The sequence below is a fragment of the Quercus suber genome, unplaced genomic scaffold (assembly GCF_002906115.3).
Source record: "Quercus suber isolate HL8 unplaced genomic scaffold, Cork oak 2.0 scaffold_286, whole genome shotgun sequence".
NCBI lineage: Eukaryota > Viridiplantae > Streptophyta > Magnoliopsida > Fagales > Fagaceae > Quercus > Quercus suber.
Window position 1 is genome coordinate 121523 of NW_027069742.1, and position 22377 is coordinate 143899.

General features: G+C 35.7%; 1 protein-coding gene across 1 annotated transcript; it reads left to right on the forward strand.

The window, feature by feature from the left end:
• The first annotated feature begins 16518 nt into the window (after window positions 1-16518).
• LOC111985660 (uncharacterized) lies at window positions 16519-21860 on the forward strand. Its single transcript, XM_065782003.1, has 2 exons — window positions 16519-16910; window positions 19504-21860. The coding sequence occupies exons 1-2, from the start codon at window positions 16898-16900 to the stop codon at window positions 20529-20531; spliced, it is 1041 nt and encodes a 346-aa protein (XP_065638075.1). The 5' UTR covers window positions 16519-16897; the 3' UTR covers window positions 20532-21860.
• Window positions 21861-22377: the final 517 nt, after the last annotated feature.

Consider the following 22377-nt stretch of genomic DNA (forward strand, 5'->3'; position numbering starts at 1 on the left):
GTAAATAAAACTAAAAAATGAATGAAATCTGGTTTCTGCCCAAATTGGCATATGCCACAAAAAGATTACGTATGTGTCCTTCAACAAGCATACGCATCTAGGCTTCAAGCCAGATTCCCAAAAAAATACCAAAAGATGAACTCTAACCTTTCAAAGAATATGTATGTGCAAACATGGATTACGCATCATACCAAACGCGTACGCACCCTGAGGCAAATTAAGTCCAACATATTTCCAAAAAAAGTAGAAGAAATAAGGCAAACAGCAAACAAAGAACATGTATTATGCACAAAATAAAACATTAAAACATTAAGGGCAAATTACAACTTACCCACATGTGTTTGGCCGAAATTTAGATTGCCTACTTGTAATTTTAATTTTGACACTTACCCACCTAAGGTTAACTCATTAAAGTTATGTAACCCGTCTCTGTTAAAACATGGCTAAATATGTAATTTTACTCCATTTTATGTCTCTTCTTTCAAAAACACAAAACACAAAAAAAAAAAAAAATACAAGATCAAAAGAATCCAGCGGAATACTTGCGTCATGGGATTTCAAATCACAGGTAGGCAACTTAAATTTTAGTCAAACATCAGGTGGGTAAAGTGTCAAAATTTAAACCACAGGTAAGCAACTTAAATTTCGATCAAACCACAAGTAGGTAAGTTGTACTTTTCCCAAACATTAAAAACAACATAAAAACACATAGAGAACAAGAATCAAGGAGGAGAGTGTGGATCATGGGAAAGATCCAGATCTCCTCCTCATAACACTTACAGTGATGTTATTTTGACTAGCCCCTTGGCTGAAACCAACTACCATAGTTGTGTGTGTAGGAGGATAAGTCAAATATTTGTTAGGTTGACTAAAATAACCTTAAAAAGTGTGCTTGCAAGCTTAAACCAATTAGAAGTTTGAACACTACTGAGCAAGATATTATTTCTAACCAAGGATGGTTGAAAATCAATCTAGTCCTACCCTTTCTTGATCTTCTAGCTTAATACTCATGGTTTGGATATTCTAAGGAATTTCAATAGAGTTTCTATAGGGTAAAAGTTTCTGACTGTTTAAATGATGAAAGTGAGGGTATTTATAGGGAAATGAGGTCTAGGGTTTGATGGGACGTTAAGGTAGCAAGTTGATCAAGCAGGTTGCCTAGAATGTCACCAAAATGAAAATGAGTGATTTTAGGATTCCTGTCTAGAATGTGCATACACCCAGATTGGGTGCGTACACATCATATGCCCGTTGTACACACCTTTGTAAGTCTTGCCAAAATAGGTCAAAAATGGGCTTTAGGCTTTAAGCTTTTGGTTCATATTTGGCTTGGACTTAGACTATATTGGGCCACTTTTTGAGTGTATCCTCATTGGGTTCCACACACGATGCTAATAATTTGGTAGCGAAAGATTGTCTCATCATTGAGATTGGAGGTTCAAGTATAGATTAAAAAATGAGGTGTCTACACTTTCCAAGAGCTAGGCTGACTTAAATAATATTTATTTAATTTTTTATGTTATATTTTTATTTAAATCATTTTTCTTGTTTTTAAGATGCAAATTACTAATTAAGTTGTTATATTTAGATTTTGCTAACATCTACTTATCAATTATATAATCTCCTTGTGATATAATTTATTTTAATTAGGATTTTATCAATTTAAAAAAAAAAAAATCTTTGCAAAAACCCAAAAAAAAAAAAAAAAAGTATTATCAATATTCTAAATTATCATAGGCATCATTATGACTTCACTTAATAATATAATTACCAAACAGTCTCAATTTGCCAAAACAAAAAAAGACAAATTCAATACATAACTTGATGTTTTAATTCTAATTAAACAAAGATTACTTTTATATGGAGAATCAAATATCATTTTTCATGAATTTTTAAAAAAATATTTTTTAAAAAAAGTTTTAATTTTCTTTTAGTAAAGTAATACATGGTGAAAGAAAGTTGAAATCTCATTTCCAAATTTGATTTTGGTATTGAGAGATTTTAGATTATTTGGTGTGTGGTCATAAGAGCTTGGATGATTAATGTTGACAATCTATTGTGTAGGTCCTATGAGAGACCCATTTACAAAAAATTGAAATCCTAAGTCATTATGGAAAATTGATTTCAAGACACTTGCATTTTTTTTTTTTTTTTTTGTGAAACAACTAAAGATTTTAATTGAGTTGGATTTCTATTATACCATAATTTTTTGCCTTCACACACACACACACACATTGGAGACCCTAGTTAATGGCCTAAGTGCGCAGGCTCTAATACATTGTCAATTGAGTTTTATTTATTTATTTATTTTGAGCAATAGGGAATTATATTAATGAAAACTAAAGAGTAGTTGCAAGGGTTCCATTAGTGCAAATACGATTACAATACATACCAGAAATGTCATGAAGCAAGAGATGAGACATCTCCACAAATAGAATCTAAAATACAAAAGTCTTGTTTAAGGTTTACTACTTTTCTGGCTAGGGCATTAGCATAAGCATTAGTTTACCTAGAGCAATGTTGAAATTTCAAAGAATGGGAGCTTATTCTAAGAGCATTGACATCAGGTGTGCCAAATGCTAAAATATGCTAAAATTTTAGCATTTGGCACACCAAACACCAAGTTGCATACCTCATCAAATGTTGTAAAACCAAAATATTTTTTACAACATGGTACAGTACCCTTCTATTAGTAGAAGGGTACTGTAGCCAGTTAAATATATATATATATATATTTATATCTTCCTCTCATATGTCAGACTCTTTCTTCTCTCTCAGCCATCACTCTTCCTCTCTCAGCTCTCATCTTCTTCTCTTCTCTTCTCTTCTCTTTGTCTCTCTGTCTCCTCCCACAAAACCACCACACCTTCAAATGATCCAAAAATAAAAAATCAAACCCATAGATGATAGACCTACAACCTAAATGCCCCAAATTTCAAACCCAAGCCAAATTGTCAAGCTTTTTCACATCACAAATTGAACTCAATCACCAAAACAACTAAGAACAACCAACTAAAGAGAGCACAGGCAACCTGAAGACAAAAGAGATGAAGGAAAGGTAGAAGCAAAGGTAGAGAGAGAGAGAGAGAGAGAGGAGGACAACAATGAGTTACAGAACTGGTAGAGAAAGAAAGAGGGCTACAAGGCCAACGATGGTTTTTTACTTTTTATTTTTTATTCTTGCATGGTGGATACAAATTGGAGGTGGTAGTGTTTTTTTCTTTTTCTTTTTCTTTTCTGGGATTTAAGTGTGAGAGGGGGGGAGGGATACAAAGAGGAGGAAGACTAGAAGAGAGATTCAGATGTAGAGAGAGAAAATAGAGGGAAATAAATTAATGGATACTTTTAATGGATTGTTTTTTATATTATTTTAATGAATAAGTTATATTATTTTAATATAATAAATGTTAAAATAGAAAATATAATTTAAGGTGTTATGTTAAAATAGAAAATATAATTTAAGGTGTTTTGTAAAAACTTGTGGAAAAATAAATAAAGTTTTGGTGTGTCAAAATGACATAAGATATAGGACAGGCTAATGGTTTCGAACAATTGAGTGGAACACCGCTTTTTTTACATACTAGTTGCTAACCCGTGCTATGCACGGGAACATACCTATTTGTGAGATAGACTAAAATAATTTTATAAAATCCTAAATTGATTTAAAAACTATATCATTGCACGATTTGCTCTTGTATAACTTCAATTTATGTTAAAATTTGACGAAGAAGCTATTGATTCAACGTGCAATGGCTTACAAAAAATTTGTAAAATAACATAGAGATTTTAATATATTGCATGGATTTACATTAACTACCTAGGAATACCGTATAAAAATGCACATTTAAACATTAAGAGAAAAAAAAAAACCTATATTTTACTCACATAAAGTAAATCCGTATTCAGGAAAACTATTCTAATTTATAAATTTTTAATATTTATATAACATTAACTTTTATTTTAATGTTTGCATGGATTTTTTTATTTTCAATGATGAAATTTCATATATTAAAAGTTCTGAAAGACAAAAAAAAATTATTAAAAAATTAGATAATTCATGGCTTAGAAATTATTGAAACAAAACAAAATATATACGACTGTGGTGGGCCTTTCTACAACTACGGTCTAGGCTACCTCCTGCCACGCTACGGCCTAAAGGTTCTAGGTAAGAGAGTCAGGACCAGCCTGATTGCAACTCACCTCAAACCGGCTTATGCGCAAACTAAAGCCCCTTTTTGTTGAAACCTCAGTCACAGGCCTATGGCAGATGAGACTATTACAAGAAAGTTATGGCAGGCAAGTATAATATAAAAACAATAAAGTGAAAATGCACTTACTGTTAACTAGGAAAAGCAAAGAATTCTTACAAAATAAATAAAAAGGAGCAAAACATCAATAAAAATGCAATATAAATAGGATGGCAATAACAAGAAAGAGATAACACCAATACTTAATCAATAAAATAAAAGAAATAATGGTCAGTATGTCGTGCTCAGTTGTCTTATGATGTTAAGTCCAAAGAGGGAAATCCTGCCACATAAATTACCCACTTTGAGAGAAGGGGCCTGAATGGCTTATGCTCAAATTCCCTAATCCTTACTAGAGGGTAGGCTTTTAGTGGGAGAGAAGGGATTAGCCTATTGGTGCATGCCTGCTGTCTCGCTCTTGCCTACTCTTTATTTTTCTTTCCGACTCTCTTTCTTTTCTAAGTTTGCTACTCTGTTTTCCACTATTTTCTTTTGTAGCTATGTTATATCTTTGCTTCCATGTTCTTCCTTGTTGTTGTTTTTTCTTTGTTCACGGCGAAGGACCCTTTTATACTGCTTGTCGTGGTGGGTTTCTACTATTTTACCCCTTAACCACTTTTGTCTAGGTGTGGGTGTCCTTCCAGACCACCCATTGGTCTGTCAACTGTCTAGTCATCACCGCTTACCTATGCTGGCCGTGCCACATCCCATTACCAGACAAAGAGTTTTATTTTGTTTGCTTGCTCACCGTGGCATTCCCATCCAGATAAGAGTGGGCATTCTCTCTCACTATCCCTTATAGCATGCTCCTAGTGATTACAACTCATCTTTCCCTCTTTTGGGTGGTTTGTCATCCCAACAGGACATTTCCCCCAAAAGTGTTTGATCGGGAACCCTAGAATAGGCTCTCCTCTTCTCCCCATCGCCAGACCATACCCTCTCTTACCTCTGACCACTAGCCCACCACTCCTGCATTGGCTGGGTAAAGGTTGGTGGTGCCTGAGCCTTGTGTGTGCTCCACTTCTATATGTGTCCATAGCTTGTCTGTTGCTCATGCATTTGCCATGACCTGAAGGCTCGTCTGTGCATTCTACTGATCATTCTTGACCTCTTATGGCATGAATGGGTCTCGAGCCTTTGTTCTTTATAGCTTACTTCCTTCCTAGGCTAAGCCTTGCTTGGTTGTGGGCTTTTCTTTCTTTAATTCATTTTTTATCCCTTTCGCGAGTCTGTTGGTACTTCTACCATACCATTCTATCATTCGTACTGTGTTATTGTTTGACTCATGCTTATTGGGCTTCTTTTAGACCTGTCGTATGATTTTCTTTTGCTTAATTCCAGTGGCCCAGTATTACCATTGGGCTAGTATTCATATTATTTTGGGCTTCCTTGGCCCATTCCATTGGTTCTAGGCTTCCCTGGTCTATTTCATCCTTTTTGGGCATCCTTGACCCATTTCCTTCCCTTGAGCATCCTCGGCCCATTCCAATTCTACATTCCCATGGGCTTTTGCTAAGTCTTTTGGGCTTCCTCAGCCCACTTGCCATATACTTTACTTTTGGGGTTCATGGGATTTCCATCAACCCCCTACTCACTTAATCCATTACATCGAGCCTCTTTGGCCTATTCTTGCTTGCTTTCTATTTCATACTGCTTTCTATTTTGAAAGCTTGAAAATGTGTTGAAAACACAAGAGCAATTTAGACCCCCCTATTAACGTTACGACTCGATAGATTTTACACTAACTTAATACTAAGTGCGGAATAGTGTAAATGTGAGCGGATGAACAACAAGCTACTCTAATCCATAAACTAAGCAACACAGCAGTAAAATGGAATATAAAAGAGTAGGGAAGAGAGATGCAAACACAGAAAACACCGAGACGTGTTTTCGAAGAGGAAACCGAAGAACTCGGCGAAAAACCTCTCCGCCGCCCTCCAAGCGGAAATCGATCCACTAGACAATCAGTTGGGATACATGGGTTAGCAAGAGACCCTCCAAGCCTAATCTACCCGATGTACCTAAGCCCATCAAGCTCCTACTCCAACAAGGCTTCTCGGAACCGTGTCTTGTCTAGCACCCTGGATCCCGCAATAAGCTCCATGTTGCATCTGCCATTCCAGGCTTCTTCCAATGCTTCTCAGCAGCACCCAAACGTCACTCAACACTCTCAAAGGGTGTGGTAAGTGTTTGGGCTATCAACCTCTTAATGGTATGGAAATAGAGAGGGAAAGGTTAAGGAGATACCACAAGCAAGTGTATAGAGAAAGGTGGGGATGACAATCTCTAACTCCCAATGTGTTTGGCTAGGGTTTTCTCTCTGAAGCATTCCTCAAAATTTGTGGGTAATGAGGGTATATATAGGATAGGTGTAAAATGTGTGAGTCAGTCAGTACAGGCTGGCAGAACAGCTTGTCTCACGGGTGTCTCGCGAGAAGACCTTACCCGCGAGATACTCGCGAAAGACAGCTGTCTCCACCTGGCCTGACTCTTCGCATTCCAGCACGTGCAGGGCACATGCTTCACTTCGCGGGAAGCTAAGTCGCGACATACCCGCGAGAATCCTTCAGCCTCCAAATGCTTGTGTCTTCACACACTCTCTATCACACAAACCTTACAACAAATCCCACAACAAATACAGGGTATAAATGATTGATAATAATTACAATCAAATTTGGCACGGAATGAAAGCCAACAAAATACATAGTTGTAAATAACAACTTTACAATCTCCCCCTTTGGCTATTCTGTGACAAAACCCTAAAACAGACTCCAGACTTAAACGTGAGTTTGGAAACAAAGGCAAAACTCACTCACACTTAATTCTAGATTCTGGTAAACTCTTGAAACATATGAACAAGTAACTCCTAAAACACAACTACAAAATAATATCATTGTATGCAGAAAACTTGAAAAGCATATGGAGCAATAAAAGCATGATCAAGCAAAATGAAATAGAAACACTAGATCATGGGAAGATCAAACAAGTAATCACTATACACAAGCAATTACTATGCTCATTCACTCAAGGAATGAACATCCGGATATGCAATATGATAAGCTCATTTGAAGAGTATCATTTGCAAATCCAACACTCAACCAATACAAAATACTCGAAGTATTTGCATCTAGGAACAATCCTACTAGGGCACAAGAGTGTTCATCACTCAACCAATGCATAAAATGTATATGCATCTAGGAACAATCCTACACGGGCACAAGAGTGATGTACTGAAGTAAAATGTGTGACATTAAACTTCAATAACACAAGCATAAAGGCTGCATAAACAATGTACTGCATATGCATGGCACAAACCATAAAAGCCTACAAACAATAAGCAATGAAACAGACCCTTAAAGCTTACAAAAGCAACATGGGTACATGCTTAGTATGCTACAAAGCATAGAGAATATCACAAAAGAAACATCTGAAATAATACTTAAATAAAACATAGTATCAAAGTTTTAAAACAAAGACCGTAAAACAGTTATAAAGACTAAATGATACTGAATAAAAACCGTCTGAAAAACTAATAACCAATGTTACTAAGTTTCTAGACTATGCTCCCCCTAACGCTGTGCAAGCTCTTCTCTAGCTCCCCTTCAAAATTTTCTCCCCCTTTTTGACCGAAATGGCCAAAGGATTAGAACTGATCTGACTCTGAATCTGTGCCTTGCTCCATAGATAAGTCTTGTATTTGGGAAGAGAGCGCGGTGATCTGTCCTTGAAGGTATGCAAACTGGTCCGCGGTGTACTGCACATGGGAGTCAAGCACTGTAGACATCTGATCCATCTTAGCAAGCAACTGATCAAGTTTGCTTAAGCCTTGTGGTGGAGCCGAAGATGATGGCTGTGCAGAGGGCTCTAGAGTCGAGGTGAACTTATCAATCTCCTCCTTTGTATCTTCACCTTCATCCTGCTGAACCCGTCGTGGTGGCGGTATGGTATGCACACCGGTCTTAGAACCCTTGATGTGTGCAGTGCTCCTAGTCAGTGTATGACCACCAATGGGGTAGTCCCTCTGAACAACTGTGAGGCCACTAGGTAGCTTGAGTTTTGCCTTAGCAATCAAACCCATGATCAAGGAAGGGAACGGCATCACAGTCCGTGAATTCTGCTTTGTGATGTTCTTCTTCAAGACATGCATGATATGGCCACAAATGTCAATCTCCTTATGTGTAAAGAGATCATACAGGAATCTTGTTCTTGGAGCAGATAGAGTGGTGAGATTGGTGACCGAATACAGATTGTGAATCATCACATAGCTTAGTGTCCTCATTTCTGGAGAAAACTTGATGGTGTTCATGGATGATTTCTTTGGTTCACCACCAAGGAGTGTAATCATCTCAGCAGTAGAACCCATTCTGTCCTCATATGCAACTGTGATTGGCTGAGATGGAGGACAAGTTTCCAAAAAATCTTGGATGCTTTCTCTTGTAATCACAAACTCCTTGTGTCTTACCCAGCACTCAATACAGTCTCCATTGACAGTGGCATTGGAGAAGAACTCCCTGATGATCTCTGAATAGACCACTCCAGTCGGGTTTAGCAGCTTGGTCCAAGTTCTATCTTTGAACACTTCAGGGATGAAAGTGCCCTCAAGAGTCTCTAACTGGACTACCCGTTCCATGATGATCGTCTTATCCTTGTAGCAGTCATTGTACTTCATATCAGCTTCTATAGACTTGAAATGATCAGAATCAGTTCGGGCTCACTTTGAGGTCGATTTCTTCTTAGCTGCATGCTTGGTGGGAGATATCTGCACAATTTCACAAAGCAGAAAAGAAAAGGTGCACAAACACAAACCAGAACACAAAACTTGATTAGATTCAAGTTAGTTCCCAAAACAGAGTTGAACTAACTGAAAGACAGAGCATGGTTAACTCTTAATAGCATGCTTAAAAACACAAACCTATAAAGCATAACCACAATGCAAAAAAAAAAAAAAAAAAAAAAAAAAAAAAAAAAAAAAAAAAAAAAAAAAAAAAAAAAAAAAAAAAAAAGAAAAGAAGAAGAAGATAGGCGAAGGCCATGTCGGCTGTGGGTGCGTGCGTGTGGGTGTGTGAAGTGAGCTGAAGAGGAAAGAAAATAGAAGTAGAAATAGAAAAAGTAAAAAAAGAAAGAGTTAGAGAAAGAGGAAAGAGAGATAGCTGAAGAAGAAGAAGTGCTTCGGAATGAACTAGAAGAAAAAGAAAAAGAAGGTAGATAAAGGAAAGGAGTGGGATACGTGGGTGGTGGAGAAAAAACCAAGAGAAAAAAAAAAAAAAAAAAAAAAAAAAANTTCGAAAATCCGCAATTATCAAAACCCTAACAAAAATTATGCATAATCTAAGCACAAACTTAAAAAGAATTGATTATCAAACATACCTTGAAGAAGAAAATGCAGAGAAAATGCTTGGATTGAAAGGGTTTGAATGGAATAGTGATTTGGGTTGAAAAGGTTCAAGAGAGGTTGAGCGAGAGAAGTTTTTGTGTTTTGAAAAAAAACTGTCACATCAGCAATATAAAAACTGAAAACACGCGTTTTTTGCGGGTTAGGGAGTGGCGAGACAGTCGCGAGAAGAGCCACTGAAGAACAAAACTTTCGCGAGAAGCACTAAGTCGCGAGACAGTAGCGAGACAGTCGCGGTAACTTCTGTCTGAAATTGGAAAAATCTAATTTTTAGCCAAACAGCATTTCGCGAGAAGCTGTTGGTCGCGAGACAGTCGCGATACAGTACAAAAGTTTCTATGTGACAAGAAGAAAAAAATATTTCCCTCAACCCCTTTTCACGGGAAGCTCTAAGTCGCGAGCTTCTCACAAAACAAACCCTAAACCAGTGTTTTGAAGAAATACACAAAAATGCATTTTGACCAAAAACACAAGACAAGAAAGTATAAAATCACTTTCAAAAACAAATAAAACACTCAAAAAAAATTTTGGGTTTGATCAAACAAAGATTGAGCATGTGAAAACACATTTAATCAAGTACAATCACACAGATGAATATGACATTCATTGAACATAGACTTATGTGTTGTGTGTGGATATCAAAAATGAGATAGTCCTTAGTCCAATGTGAAACTTCAATGATCAATTCAATCAAGGCATGCACAGCTAGCACTAGATTATGTGACCTATCTCAATTATAGAAACATGCATATATGACCTCCCACATGTACTTGATAACAATTCATTGAAGCTTTTCATTTGGCTCCATATTCAACATATCATTTGCAACTTTTGAGCAAAGAAGATCTCATTTAGAGATAGATGCCTGAATTTTTTGATATTTCAATTGATGAGTTAGCCTTTGGCTTTTTGGGCATCATACATTTTATTTTGGTCACTTTCCCTTTTTTCTAGTCGAATACTAGTTTGTGCAACAGGTTTTTGCAGCTCTATATCTCTTTTCATTTGGAGATTTACATTTAGAGAGCTCTTTTAAGAAAAAAAAAAAAAAAAAAAAAAAGTGGGAAGATATATAGGCATGAGTCTATGCATGTCTCAAGATCAACAAAGTCTATGCATGACAAGGTTGAAGATCTATTTACAACAGTTACATAGATTTCAGAATTTCTTCCACAATGATATGAGTGCATGAGAGACAAGCTAAACTCGTTAAATGCACAAAGCCATAAGTACAAAGGTACAAGGCAAAACATTCTTTGAGACAAAACTCAACAAAGTGATCAAACTTTTTGGAATTTCTATTTTTTATGTGTTTTTGAATTTTTGAACACACCCCGGAACAGAACAAGAAAAGAAATATCAACAAAACCAGCTGCTACAAACCAACCAGACAAAATACCAACAGTAAAAAGAAAGCAATACATGAAAAGATGCAACAGCAAATATCCCTAAACATTGAAAGAATTTATGCGTGGACATGTTATAATGCTTATGCATGAGTACCCCTCTTCACCCACACGTCACGTGCGTTTGGGGTGATATCCTTATCGGATTGGGTACGAGAATTTGGACTGTCAAACCTTCTGGTGAAACTCTCCAAGCAAGTGGTGAAGGCACCGATCATTTTCATCACGTCCATCATACTGGGATCACGGTTTTGATTTCTCGGTTGTTCACCACCCCAAGATCTCATGTCATTTCTCCTTTCTCGTGATCGTGGTGCGCTTGCATTGTTGTCTGATCTCAGCTTTTGATAGTTGGGTCTGGTATGTCCTTGCAATCCGCAGTAATGACACACATAATCTGTTCTAGGACCCCATTGTGATCTTGGGAGAGATCTTCCTCTGGTTTCATGTTTAACCACAGATTGATTTCGGGGCTTATTCACCATTCGTTGCTCAGCCACATTCTTCTTCTTTACGTCCTTAACTTTCTCAAGAATGGGCTCTTCTACAACCCTCTCGTTTGCCTTCACAAACTTTACTTCTTTGGTGACTTTGACTGATGAGCTGCTTCCTCCGGTGTATCCCAACCCGGACTTGTCTGAACAAGGTTTTTGAGATGAGATAACATCATCTAACTTCTGGGAGGAGACTCTCTCTATCTTGGCATGAGCTTGCACTACCTCTTGCTCAAGAAACCTCACCTTCGTATAGGCTTCAGACAACTCGCCATTTAGTGTCTCAATCTCACACTTAGCCTCTTTATATCTGACCAAGAGACTTCTGTAATCTTCCTTTGCTTTCTTCATTTTCCTTACAGTTGCCTTGGCTACTCTGGTATACTCTCCCGACTTCTCAAGTAGTAAGGAGTAATTTTCTTGAAGATTAGCTGTATTCTCTTCTTCTTCAACATCTGATTCTTCTACAATCCCAATAGACTCTAAATCAGAATGCTCACCAAGCTCCTTCACAAGTGCACCCAAATCCTCTGATGACTCCACATGAGCAATGGTCATGAAGGCGGAGTAGTTTCCCTCTCCGTCACAGCTCTCTTCCGAGTCAGAATCAGAGGAGTCTGAATCACTGAGTGTCGTGGCATAAGCTTTGCCTTTTCCCCTCAGAAAATTTGGACACTCCTTCTTTAGATGTCCATGGCCATTGCACTCATAGCATACAATGTTTGAAGAAGGTTGAAACTCCTTCCCTTCTTTCCTTGTAAACTCTTTCCTATCACCTCTTGAAGATGAAAATTTTCCTCTATTGAATGGTTTTCCACTGTTCTTCATCTTCAAAAATTTTCGGAAGTTTTTTGCAAGGTATACTACTTCCTTCTCCACTCCATCTTCTTCGGAAGGATCATCCATTCTTTCGGTGATGGTTTTAAGGGCAAGCGATTTACTCGTCTTGTGGGAAGGCAGTCCAAGCTCATACGTTTGGAGTGATCCAATGAGCTCTTGGATCTTAATTTCATCCAAATCCTTGCTTTCCTCTATGGCTGTAACTTTTGCCCGAAAGCTCTCCGGTAAGGACCTCAAAATTTTTCTCACCAACTTAGTCTCTTCAATCTTCTCCCCAAGATTGAATTTAGCAATTACAATTTCATTGAGTTTCCCATAGAATGAATCAAATGGTTCATCATCCCACATCTTAAGCTCTTCAAATTTGGTGGTAAGCATCTGAAGCTTTGTGTCCTTAACTTTCTTCGTACCCTCATATGTTGTCTTCAAAATCTTCCAAGCTTCCTTGGTTACCGTCATATGAGAGATCCTGTGGAATTCATCAGGAGACACACCACAAAAAAATAGCATTTAAAGCTCTACTATTAGCATTTGCGGCTGCGAGAGCTATCTTATCCCAAGTGGACTTAGGATCCTCCGGCTTAGTCCAGCCTATCTCAACCACATCCCACATGGTATCATCCATAGAACATAAAAATGCTCTCATTCTGACTTTCCAGAATGCATAATTGTTCCCATCAAAAAATGGTGGAACATTAAGCGATTGAGACCGGTCCATCTCAAAAAAAAAAAGGGTCAAGGATCACACTAAGGTATTTAAACCACAACAAGTGTACCCACTCTGATACCAATTGAAAGCTCGAAAATGTGTTGAAAACACAAGAGCAATTTAAACCCCCCAATTAACGTTACGGCTCGATAGATTTTACACTAACTTAATACTAAGTGCGAAATAGTGTAAATGCAAGCGGATGAACAACAAGCTACTATAATCCATAAACTAAGCAACACAGCAATATAATGGAATATAAAAGAGTAGGGAAGAAAGATGCAAACACAGAAAATACCGAGACGTGTTTTCGAAGAGGAAACCGAAGAACTCGGCGAAAAACCTCTCCGCCGCCCTCCAAGCGAAAATCGATCTACTAGACAATCAGTTGGGATACATGGGTTAGCAAGAGACCCTCCAAGCTTAATCTACCTGATGTACCTTAGCCCTCCAAGCTCTTACTCCAACAAGGCTTCTTGGAACCGTGTCTTGTCTAGCACCCCGGATCCCGCAACAAGCTCCATGTTGCATCTGCCATTCTAGGCTTCTTCCAATACTTCCTAGCAGCACCAAAACGTCACTCAATACTCTTAAAGGGTGTGGTAAGTGTTTGGGCTATCAACCTCTCAATGGTATGGGAATAGAGAGGGAAGGGTTGAGGAGATACCACAAGCAAGTGTATAGAGAAAGGTGGGGATGACAATCTCTAATTCCCAATGTGTTTGGCTAGGGTTTTCTCTGTGAAGCATTTCTCAACATTTATGGGTAATGAGGGTATATATAGGAAGGTGCAAAATGTGTGAGTCAGTCAGTACAGGCTGGCAGAACAGCTTGTCTTGCGGGTGTCTCGCGGGAAGGCCTTACCCGCGAGATACTCACGAAAGACAGCTGTCTCCACTTGGCCTGACTCTTCGCATTCCAGCACGTGCAGGGTACATGCTTCACTTCGCGGGAAGCTAGGTTGCGACATACACGCGAGAATCCTTCAACCTCCAAATGTTTGAGTCTTCACACACTCTCTATCACACAACCCTTACAACAAATCACACAACAAATACAGGGTATAAATGATTGATAATAATTACAATCAAATTTTGGCACGGAATGAAAGCCAACAAAATACATAGTTGTAAATAACAACTTTACATATTTCATACAATGTCCATGGGTTTATTACTTCTTTCTTTGGGCTCCTTTAGGCCCGCTTGCTTTCTTCGAGGTCCATTTATTATTTTCTAGGCCTATGATCCATTATTCCTGCCATTCGAGCTTAATAGTTTTCTTCTCAATTTATTAACTCTTTTTCTCCCGTATTGTTAGGCTTCTTCCTGCTATTGGGCCTCCTTACCAAAGTGAGCATCGGCAATGACTAAACAATAGAAAAATATAAGAGAAAGATGGATTACATTCAAAAGAATAATCCATGTCTATAACTATTGAAAGGAATCAAAAGATTTAGAGCCTGCTAATTATAGATAGTGTGTGTGTGTGTGTGTGTGTGTGACTACACAACAGAGAAATATAAGAGAAATATGTGTTACCATCTAAAGAATAATTCAGATATTAAAACTTTAGAAAGACCAAAAAATATTAAAGAATCATAAGATTTACATCCAATAAATTTTTGAAACAAAACAAAATTTATATGATTACACAATAGAAAAATATAAAAGAAAAATTGATTACCTTCAAAAAAATAATACATGGTATAGTCATTGAAATCTACTAAACGTGTTCAAATATTGCAAAAACTTACACAAATTCAGATGTTAAAACTTTCAAAATGCCAAAAAAGATATATAATTAAAGAATAAGCTATTGAAACAATTCAAAAAATATATAACTATTCAAAAGAGAAATATAAGAAAAAGAAAAAAGTACAAGAACCCACGAAGTAGTAAGTTTTAAATTTTAATAAGTTTAAACTTTAAACGAAATCATAACAAAATCATATACAGTCACAAACGTGGGGTTTGGTGGTTCATGTATGAAAATCATTATTTTAAAAATGCGAAAAAAACCATAATTTTTTTTTATTAAAGTAAAGGAGAAGAAAATATAAGGGTGACAAAGAAGGGGATAACAAATTATTCATTCATAAAAAATAATAATAATATATTAAAGATTTGCTAGAAAGTAGACAAATCACTAAAAAATCTAATCAAAATTATCAAATAATCAATTACTAAAAAAAAGTAATGATCAATTGTTTTGTTTAGCCCAAAAAATCATGTTATATTTCTATTTTTTATATATTATATGATGTATAATAATTTAATAATAGTTATATATATATATATATATTATAATGTTATGTAGTATAATATATATACATATATATTATTTTATTGAGAATTAAAGAAGAAAGGGGAGTCATACCTGGCCACCACTTCAATTGATTAAAACATCAAATTTTAACCACACACGTGGTGCACGTTCTCTTGGAAATTGGAGCAATGCAAAACCAGTTTTCTGCTTCATAAACGGCTAATGTGTAAAGAAAAGGGGAAAAAAATAGTAAATCAAAATTAACTTTAACATAGTGATTAGTGGGTTTGAAGTTGGAACATAGAGAGAGAGGAAGAAACTGAGAATAGAGTCACAGATGAGTAGAGTCGATGTGTGATATTGTAATTTTATGAGGATAAAAAGAAAATTTACGTTACTTTGAAGATTGCTGCACATAGTCCCCTTTTTCAGTTCAATCCAAAGTAAGTCATAGAAGGTTTTTTTTTTTTTTTTTTTTTTTTGTAAGGATGAAGTTGGAAAAATTAGAGAAGAGAGTGGATGGGGAGATATATATATATATTGATGATTTTGTGTTGCTTTTAGAGATGGGTTAAAAAAATATTGGGGTTTGCACTGCTTTTATAGTGTTCATGATTAACCTTATAAATTTGTTGATAAATTATCAACATTTGAGTTTGAGTTTAAGTAAGACTTGTTAAAGATATAGAATTTTACTTCTGGTTAATTTTGTTTTAAAACTAATAATTTTGTTTAGGAGAGAAAATAGTACTTTTAATTTTATATTTATTTTTTAAATATTGTGTTGTGCTGATATAAAAAATTTTGGTGCTAGTAGAGGTTTTGGTTATATACTTAGGCTAATCGCTAACTTATGCTATACATGGGAACCTACCCATTTGTGAGGTAGATTAAAATAATTTTATAAAAAATTTAAGAAATTACATCATTACATGATTTGCTCTTATATGACTTTAATTTGTGTTACAATTTGATAAAGAAGTCATTTCTTGAACATATAATAACTTATAAAAAATTTATCTGATAGTTTCAGATACTAAAAAAATAACTCAAAAATTAAATATTATATATATATATATATATATATTTATATATAGATTATGAATAAAATTACTTTTTATCGGCCCACAGATCAAGCAAAAGAACTGCAATGCGCCCAGATCATCGTGATTCGTGCATAGTACATACTACCTTCTCCCAAAAGAAAAGAAAAAAAAACAAAACAAAAACAAAAACAAAAGAAAGAAGAGTGATACCACTCCTAGTCTCATACAGATAACATCAGTTTCCTTTTTCTCTCTCTCAGACTCTCTCTAAAGTCTGCTTCACATTTGAACATACTTGAGGAGGGATTGAGAACAATATGATCAATCTTGGGATGGTTTAACAGAGCGAAAGCAGGAAAACGACTACTACTGGACTGGTTTCTCTGTGATTAATAGATCAATTCATTGTTCCCAACACAGTTACAGCTTAGGTTGAACGAACCCCACGGTGAAGCAAAGGACGCGTTACGGTGAAGATACCGGAAATATCCACTAATGATACCTTCAAGTATGTAACTCCACTTGCACTGTTTTGTCAATAATTCTTCTCCTTTTCTTGGATCATGGATGATAGAGTTTTATATTCAACACTGCAAAGAAAAGAATTTTAAAACTGCAAAGAAGAACAAACAGTAACACTAGCTGCGAACAGAAACTAAAACGAGAAAACATAGAAACTAGTTCAAGGATGAGAATGTTTTGTTAGACCTTGTTGCAGCAGGCATCACTAGATTACCTTCTTTGTTACTTTTTCAAGGTGATTTTTGTTTGTTAATTAAAATTTCCCTATTAGTTTTGGTGTTGCTCATTTGCTGTTGAAGCTGTAATCTGGTGTTAGAAACACTTTTTTTTTCTTTTTTCTTTTTTTAAGAATCTGTTAGAAACAGCTTTTTTTTTTTTTTTTGGAGTAAATGTTAGAAACAACTTTAACAAAACGGATCAGAAGCATTTTAATAAAGGGGGCCAGATATGAACCCAAAAAAAAAAATTCATTTAAATCTAAATTAACATTCAATTATTCTTAACAAAATTTCAATAGAAGAAACATCACAAAATAATTGTTTCTTAATACTTTACAATGTTTACATTGTTTATCTATTAAAATAGAATTCTACATTCTTTCAAAATTTTGGTTGAAATATATGAACCAGCCTTAAAATAAGTTTATTGAATTTCATCATGTTGATTAACATGATAATCTTATATTTGCAGATGCAGCATACTCCAACAAATTAATAGTTTATTTGAATTTTTGAAATTTTATTTGGGAATTTTCGAGAATTGGGATATCAACATTAATGGTGGGCAGTGTTGTATCACCAGCATGTAGTTGATTTTCTATAATTTACAAATCAAAAGAAGGGAGTTTGGTGTTGGTATTATAAGTGCTAAGCTATCTTGGAAGTTAAAGAACTCCTTTTGGGATAGGCTTGCACTTACACACCTTCATCTACTACTCTCATTCTTCTTAATTATTACTTAGCCAAAAGAAATCAAATTAAATTCTTATTAATTATTTCATTATATTTTTAATAATCTTTTATCTTAAAAAACTAATTATTGTAGCTAAGTAAAATATAGAAAATAATTATTCATCGCCTATCCATGCTCACAAATGGCTGAATCGATTCCTTATGGCGATTCCTCTGCCTACTCATGAAGTGCTGTAAGCCTCTAAGCGAATTGATTTTGAAGAGACTTGCTTTGCTACTATGAAAGTATAGAATTCTGATATAGTATTCACTGCAACTCCTATCTCCCAGGGCTCCTCTATGGGATCTTCCTTTAGTCGTTCCTTTCAGGTCATTATCTGCTCATATGCCCATCGTTGATTCGTTGTGGTCATTTCCTGCTCCTAGTATAGTTAGTGTCCATTTTGATAAAGGCAAAAAGCTTTTTATTTTTTGTTTTTTTTTATTTTATTTTATTTTTTTATTTTTTTTTTGCCTTTTGTCTTAGTATTATTTTTTTACAAATAATCTAACTTTTAACTTTTTAAAAAATAAGTTAATTTTTGGTTCTTTGTGGGACACTTAACACAAAAATTACTAAAAAAAATTATCTTTTAATAAAGGGTCGTGTTAAGGATGCCCTAGGGCAATTAATAATAAATCATAATAGAAGAGTTTTTACATCATTTTCATGTTTTGATAACAATATTTATTATTTTATCATTCTCCAATTAAAATGTTTCTAAAAATAGTTCCTAAACCAATGCCCAACATTTTCCTTTAATAAATACTATGCAAATATGCCATACCCAAATCAACACTTAGAATAAAGCCAGTCCAAGAAAGCTGTGCTATAAATACCTTGCATTGTATAATTTTATGCTTAGAAATCAGTTCAATTTTTTGCTTTCTTTTCGCACTAGCAAGGCCAATAATGAAACTAGTTTGGGTTGAGCTCCCCTTGCTCGGCAGATCTGTATTTTTTTTTTTTTAATCCTTTTGATGCATATGCATTCATGCATTCCCCACTTAGCAATAAGCATGCTAATCAACCATAATCCTTTTCCAGATCTCTTGACGAAAAAGCGTTCAAAGAATATATGGGCTTACATATTCTTCTTATATTAGGTAGAGCTCTCTAGCTAGTTGATAGCCCATTTCACATGTTTATGCTAATTTCTGAATGCCATACTAGGTAGGGCTCTCTGAAAAGAAACTGTAAGATTATTTTGTGGCAGGAATTTTTAGTTTCTTTATTATTTATTTACATTTTCATTTGGTTAAAAATTGTGTTTGGATTTGAGGATTTAAAATCAAAGAATTTGAAGAATAATTGTCAATACAAATTGATTGATAAATTTAACCATATGATGATTTGAGATTTGGGGATTTTGCTCGAACATAAACAATTATGAGTTAAAATGACCTTTTACAGAACCATTTCAAATCCACAAACTAATAAAAGATTCAAATCTATTAATAAATTTCATCAATATTAATAAATTACTACTTCAAATTTAAACAAAAATTTAAAATCCAGATCCTTTTCTTTATACACCTCTATTCAAACAAACCATCATGAATTTTTTTTTGTCAAGTTTCTTAAAGCTTAAAAATATCGGATGTTGACATAACACGCATGAATTTCAGTTGTAAGCAGCTTGATCTACATAAATGCAAGGAGACTCGGGGATCCATTCCCGCCAAAGTTGAGGAATGCGTGGAACGATTGGGAGCTGCGAGTTCTAGTTCTCCTAAGCCTCACATTGCAGACAATACTCATCATTTTGGGCAATCGCAGGAAGTACACAAGTAAAATTTGGATCAGAATTGTACTGTGGTGTGCCTATTTGACGGCTGATTGGGTAGCAACTGTTGCCTTAGGTGCAATTTCAAACAACCTTGGGGAAGTCATGGAAAGTATTGGCAAAGATGAATCTCTCAGTGACAGCATTCAACTTACTGCATTTTGGGCGCCATTTCTTCTGTTACACTTGGGTGGCCCTGATACCATTACAGCTTATTCCTTGGAAGATAATGATCTTTGGTTAAGGCAATTGCTTGGACTATGTGTTCAAACAGGGGTGGCACTTTACATTTTCATCATAGCCTGGACTGCTTCTCACCTATCCATTCTGTCTATTCTGATATTTTGTGCAGGAATTATCAAATATGGGGAAAGGACATGGGTTCTCAAGTCGGCAAGCAATGAGCAATTAAGAGAATCCATGCCCAGTCCTTATAAATCTAATTCCAATTATTCCAAGTTCATGCGGGAATATAGATTAATTATGTTTGAGGGATTCCATGTGAAAGTAAGTCATGTGATCGAGGCTCCAGTGGTGCATATGGTTGAGAATGACTCCATTCCTGATGAAATTTTGGTTGAAGCCGATGACTTATTCCAAAATTTCAAACGACTATTTGTTAATCTACTCCTCAGCTCTGATGATAGGAATAGAAGCCAAGAATTTTTCATAAATATTTCTTCGGATGGAGCTTTTAAAGTCATAGAGATGGAACTTGGCTTAATGTACGACATGCTCTACACTAAGGCTAAGATAATACACTCATTCCAAGGTCGGGCTCTTCGCTTAATCAGTTTCTCTTTGACCAGTATAACGTTGGCACTCTTCTCATTTATTGATATATGCATAAGTACTCAAATGTTGATCTAGTCATAACTTTCCTATTGCTGTCTGTTGCTATACTGTTAGAACTATATGCATTTCTCTTACTACTTTCCTCAGACAGGACTGATATTTGGTTGAGTAGACATGCAACCACTTCAATCCCTCAAGCCATTATCCATAAAGCCATTACTTGTTTACAATTACCTAAAGAGCCTAGGTGGTCAAATTCCATGTCACAATTCAATCTATTGAGCTTTTCCCTCAAAAATAAGCAGAGTCTTTTATGGAATCCTAAAGTGCCTTCACATTGATAAATTCCTAGAAAAGACTTGGTACACAACCCATGAGGAAGTCCCAATGGATTTGAAAGAGTTGATATTCAGCCATCTCCAAGAGAGTATCAAACATCCCGAAGAAGAATCAGATGATGCAACCGATATCAGAACCCTTTGTTCCCACAGAGGAGGTGAAGCGCTTAAAAAGTGTAATTCTAGTGAACTAGATTGGAGTGTTAAAGTAGAATTCGACCAAAGTATTCTTATCTGGCACGTTGCTACAGATATCTGTTACCAATTGGATGAGACTCAGACATACCCAAACACCTTTATGCTAATATGTGAGTTGAGCACGTTAGTATCACAGTATATGCCGTATCTCCTAGTCATCTGTCCTTTCATGTTGCCAATGGGAATTGGAATAATTAGGTTTCAAGATACTTGCGCTGAGATCACACATTTTTTTGAAGCCCACAAGTCCATAGAAGACAATTCAGACAGTGATAAATCATATGCATGTAAAAGGCTGTTTAATATGATCACTCAAGTTCCACCATCTGAAGTGGAAAGGGAGAGAAGCAAATCCGTGTTATTTGATGCATGTAGGCTTGCACCGAGTTGCAAGCTATATCTGATAAGAAACAGAAATGGGAGATGATTAGATATGTTTGGGTGGAGATGCTTGCTTATGCAGCCTGCCATTGCAGAGGATATCATCATGCTCAGCAGCTGAGACGGGTGGAGAACTTCTCACCCATGTTTGGCCCCTGATGGCACATTTTGGTATAAATGAACAATTCCAAACATCACAGGGTCATGCAAGAGCCAAGCTGGTCGCAAAATAACGTGGTAGCACATGAATGTGGCTTGCAGAGCTAAAAGTTGCTTTTGTTGGCTGTGCTGGTTTGTTTCCATATTCACTCTTTCCCTCTAAATGTAGGCAAGTGTATGCACTGCTTTCTGCAATATAAGGAAAACAATCCTGTTTTGAGTGTTTGCAGGTCTATGTTGACTCTGCAGGTTGGTGTTGTAGCTTGTTAAGTTGTATTCCTGGATTGCCAAATGAATAAATATGAAGGAAAAAATAGTCGTGTATTAATCACACTCTAATAATTAATATAGAAAATAAAAACTTTCAAGAACTAGAAGGTTGAATTTTTATGACAATTTTATAAGAATGAAGGGGTACAGTTTTAATAGTTGAATGACGCACAAATCAAATATGGGAAGGTAAAGAAGGAAGGGTTCAGGCATCTACATAAAATTAACTGTTGTTCATGAAAAAACAACATTGTTCTTGTGTTGGTTGGGCAACAACATTGTCTTTAGTAATTGTTATTGACAGTACTTATTTGAGTCGTTAAAAATCTTATAGAGGTGAGATTTTTTTCGCTTTTTCCTTTCTGTTCTACGTCCTAAAATTTGTTGCAAAATTCCTTTTTTTTTTTTTTTTGGAGAAATTTCTTTTGCAATTGTGATAGAGCCACCTTGCATTTTTAAATTTAACTAGTCATAGACCCACTCGTTGCGTAGAAAATATATAATTATTTTGAGATGTGGTATAATGTAATTTTTTTTCTCTAAATTTTATTATAGATAATTTGTTCTCCCTAAAA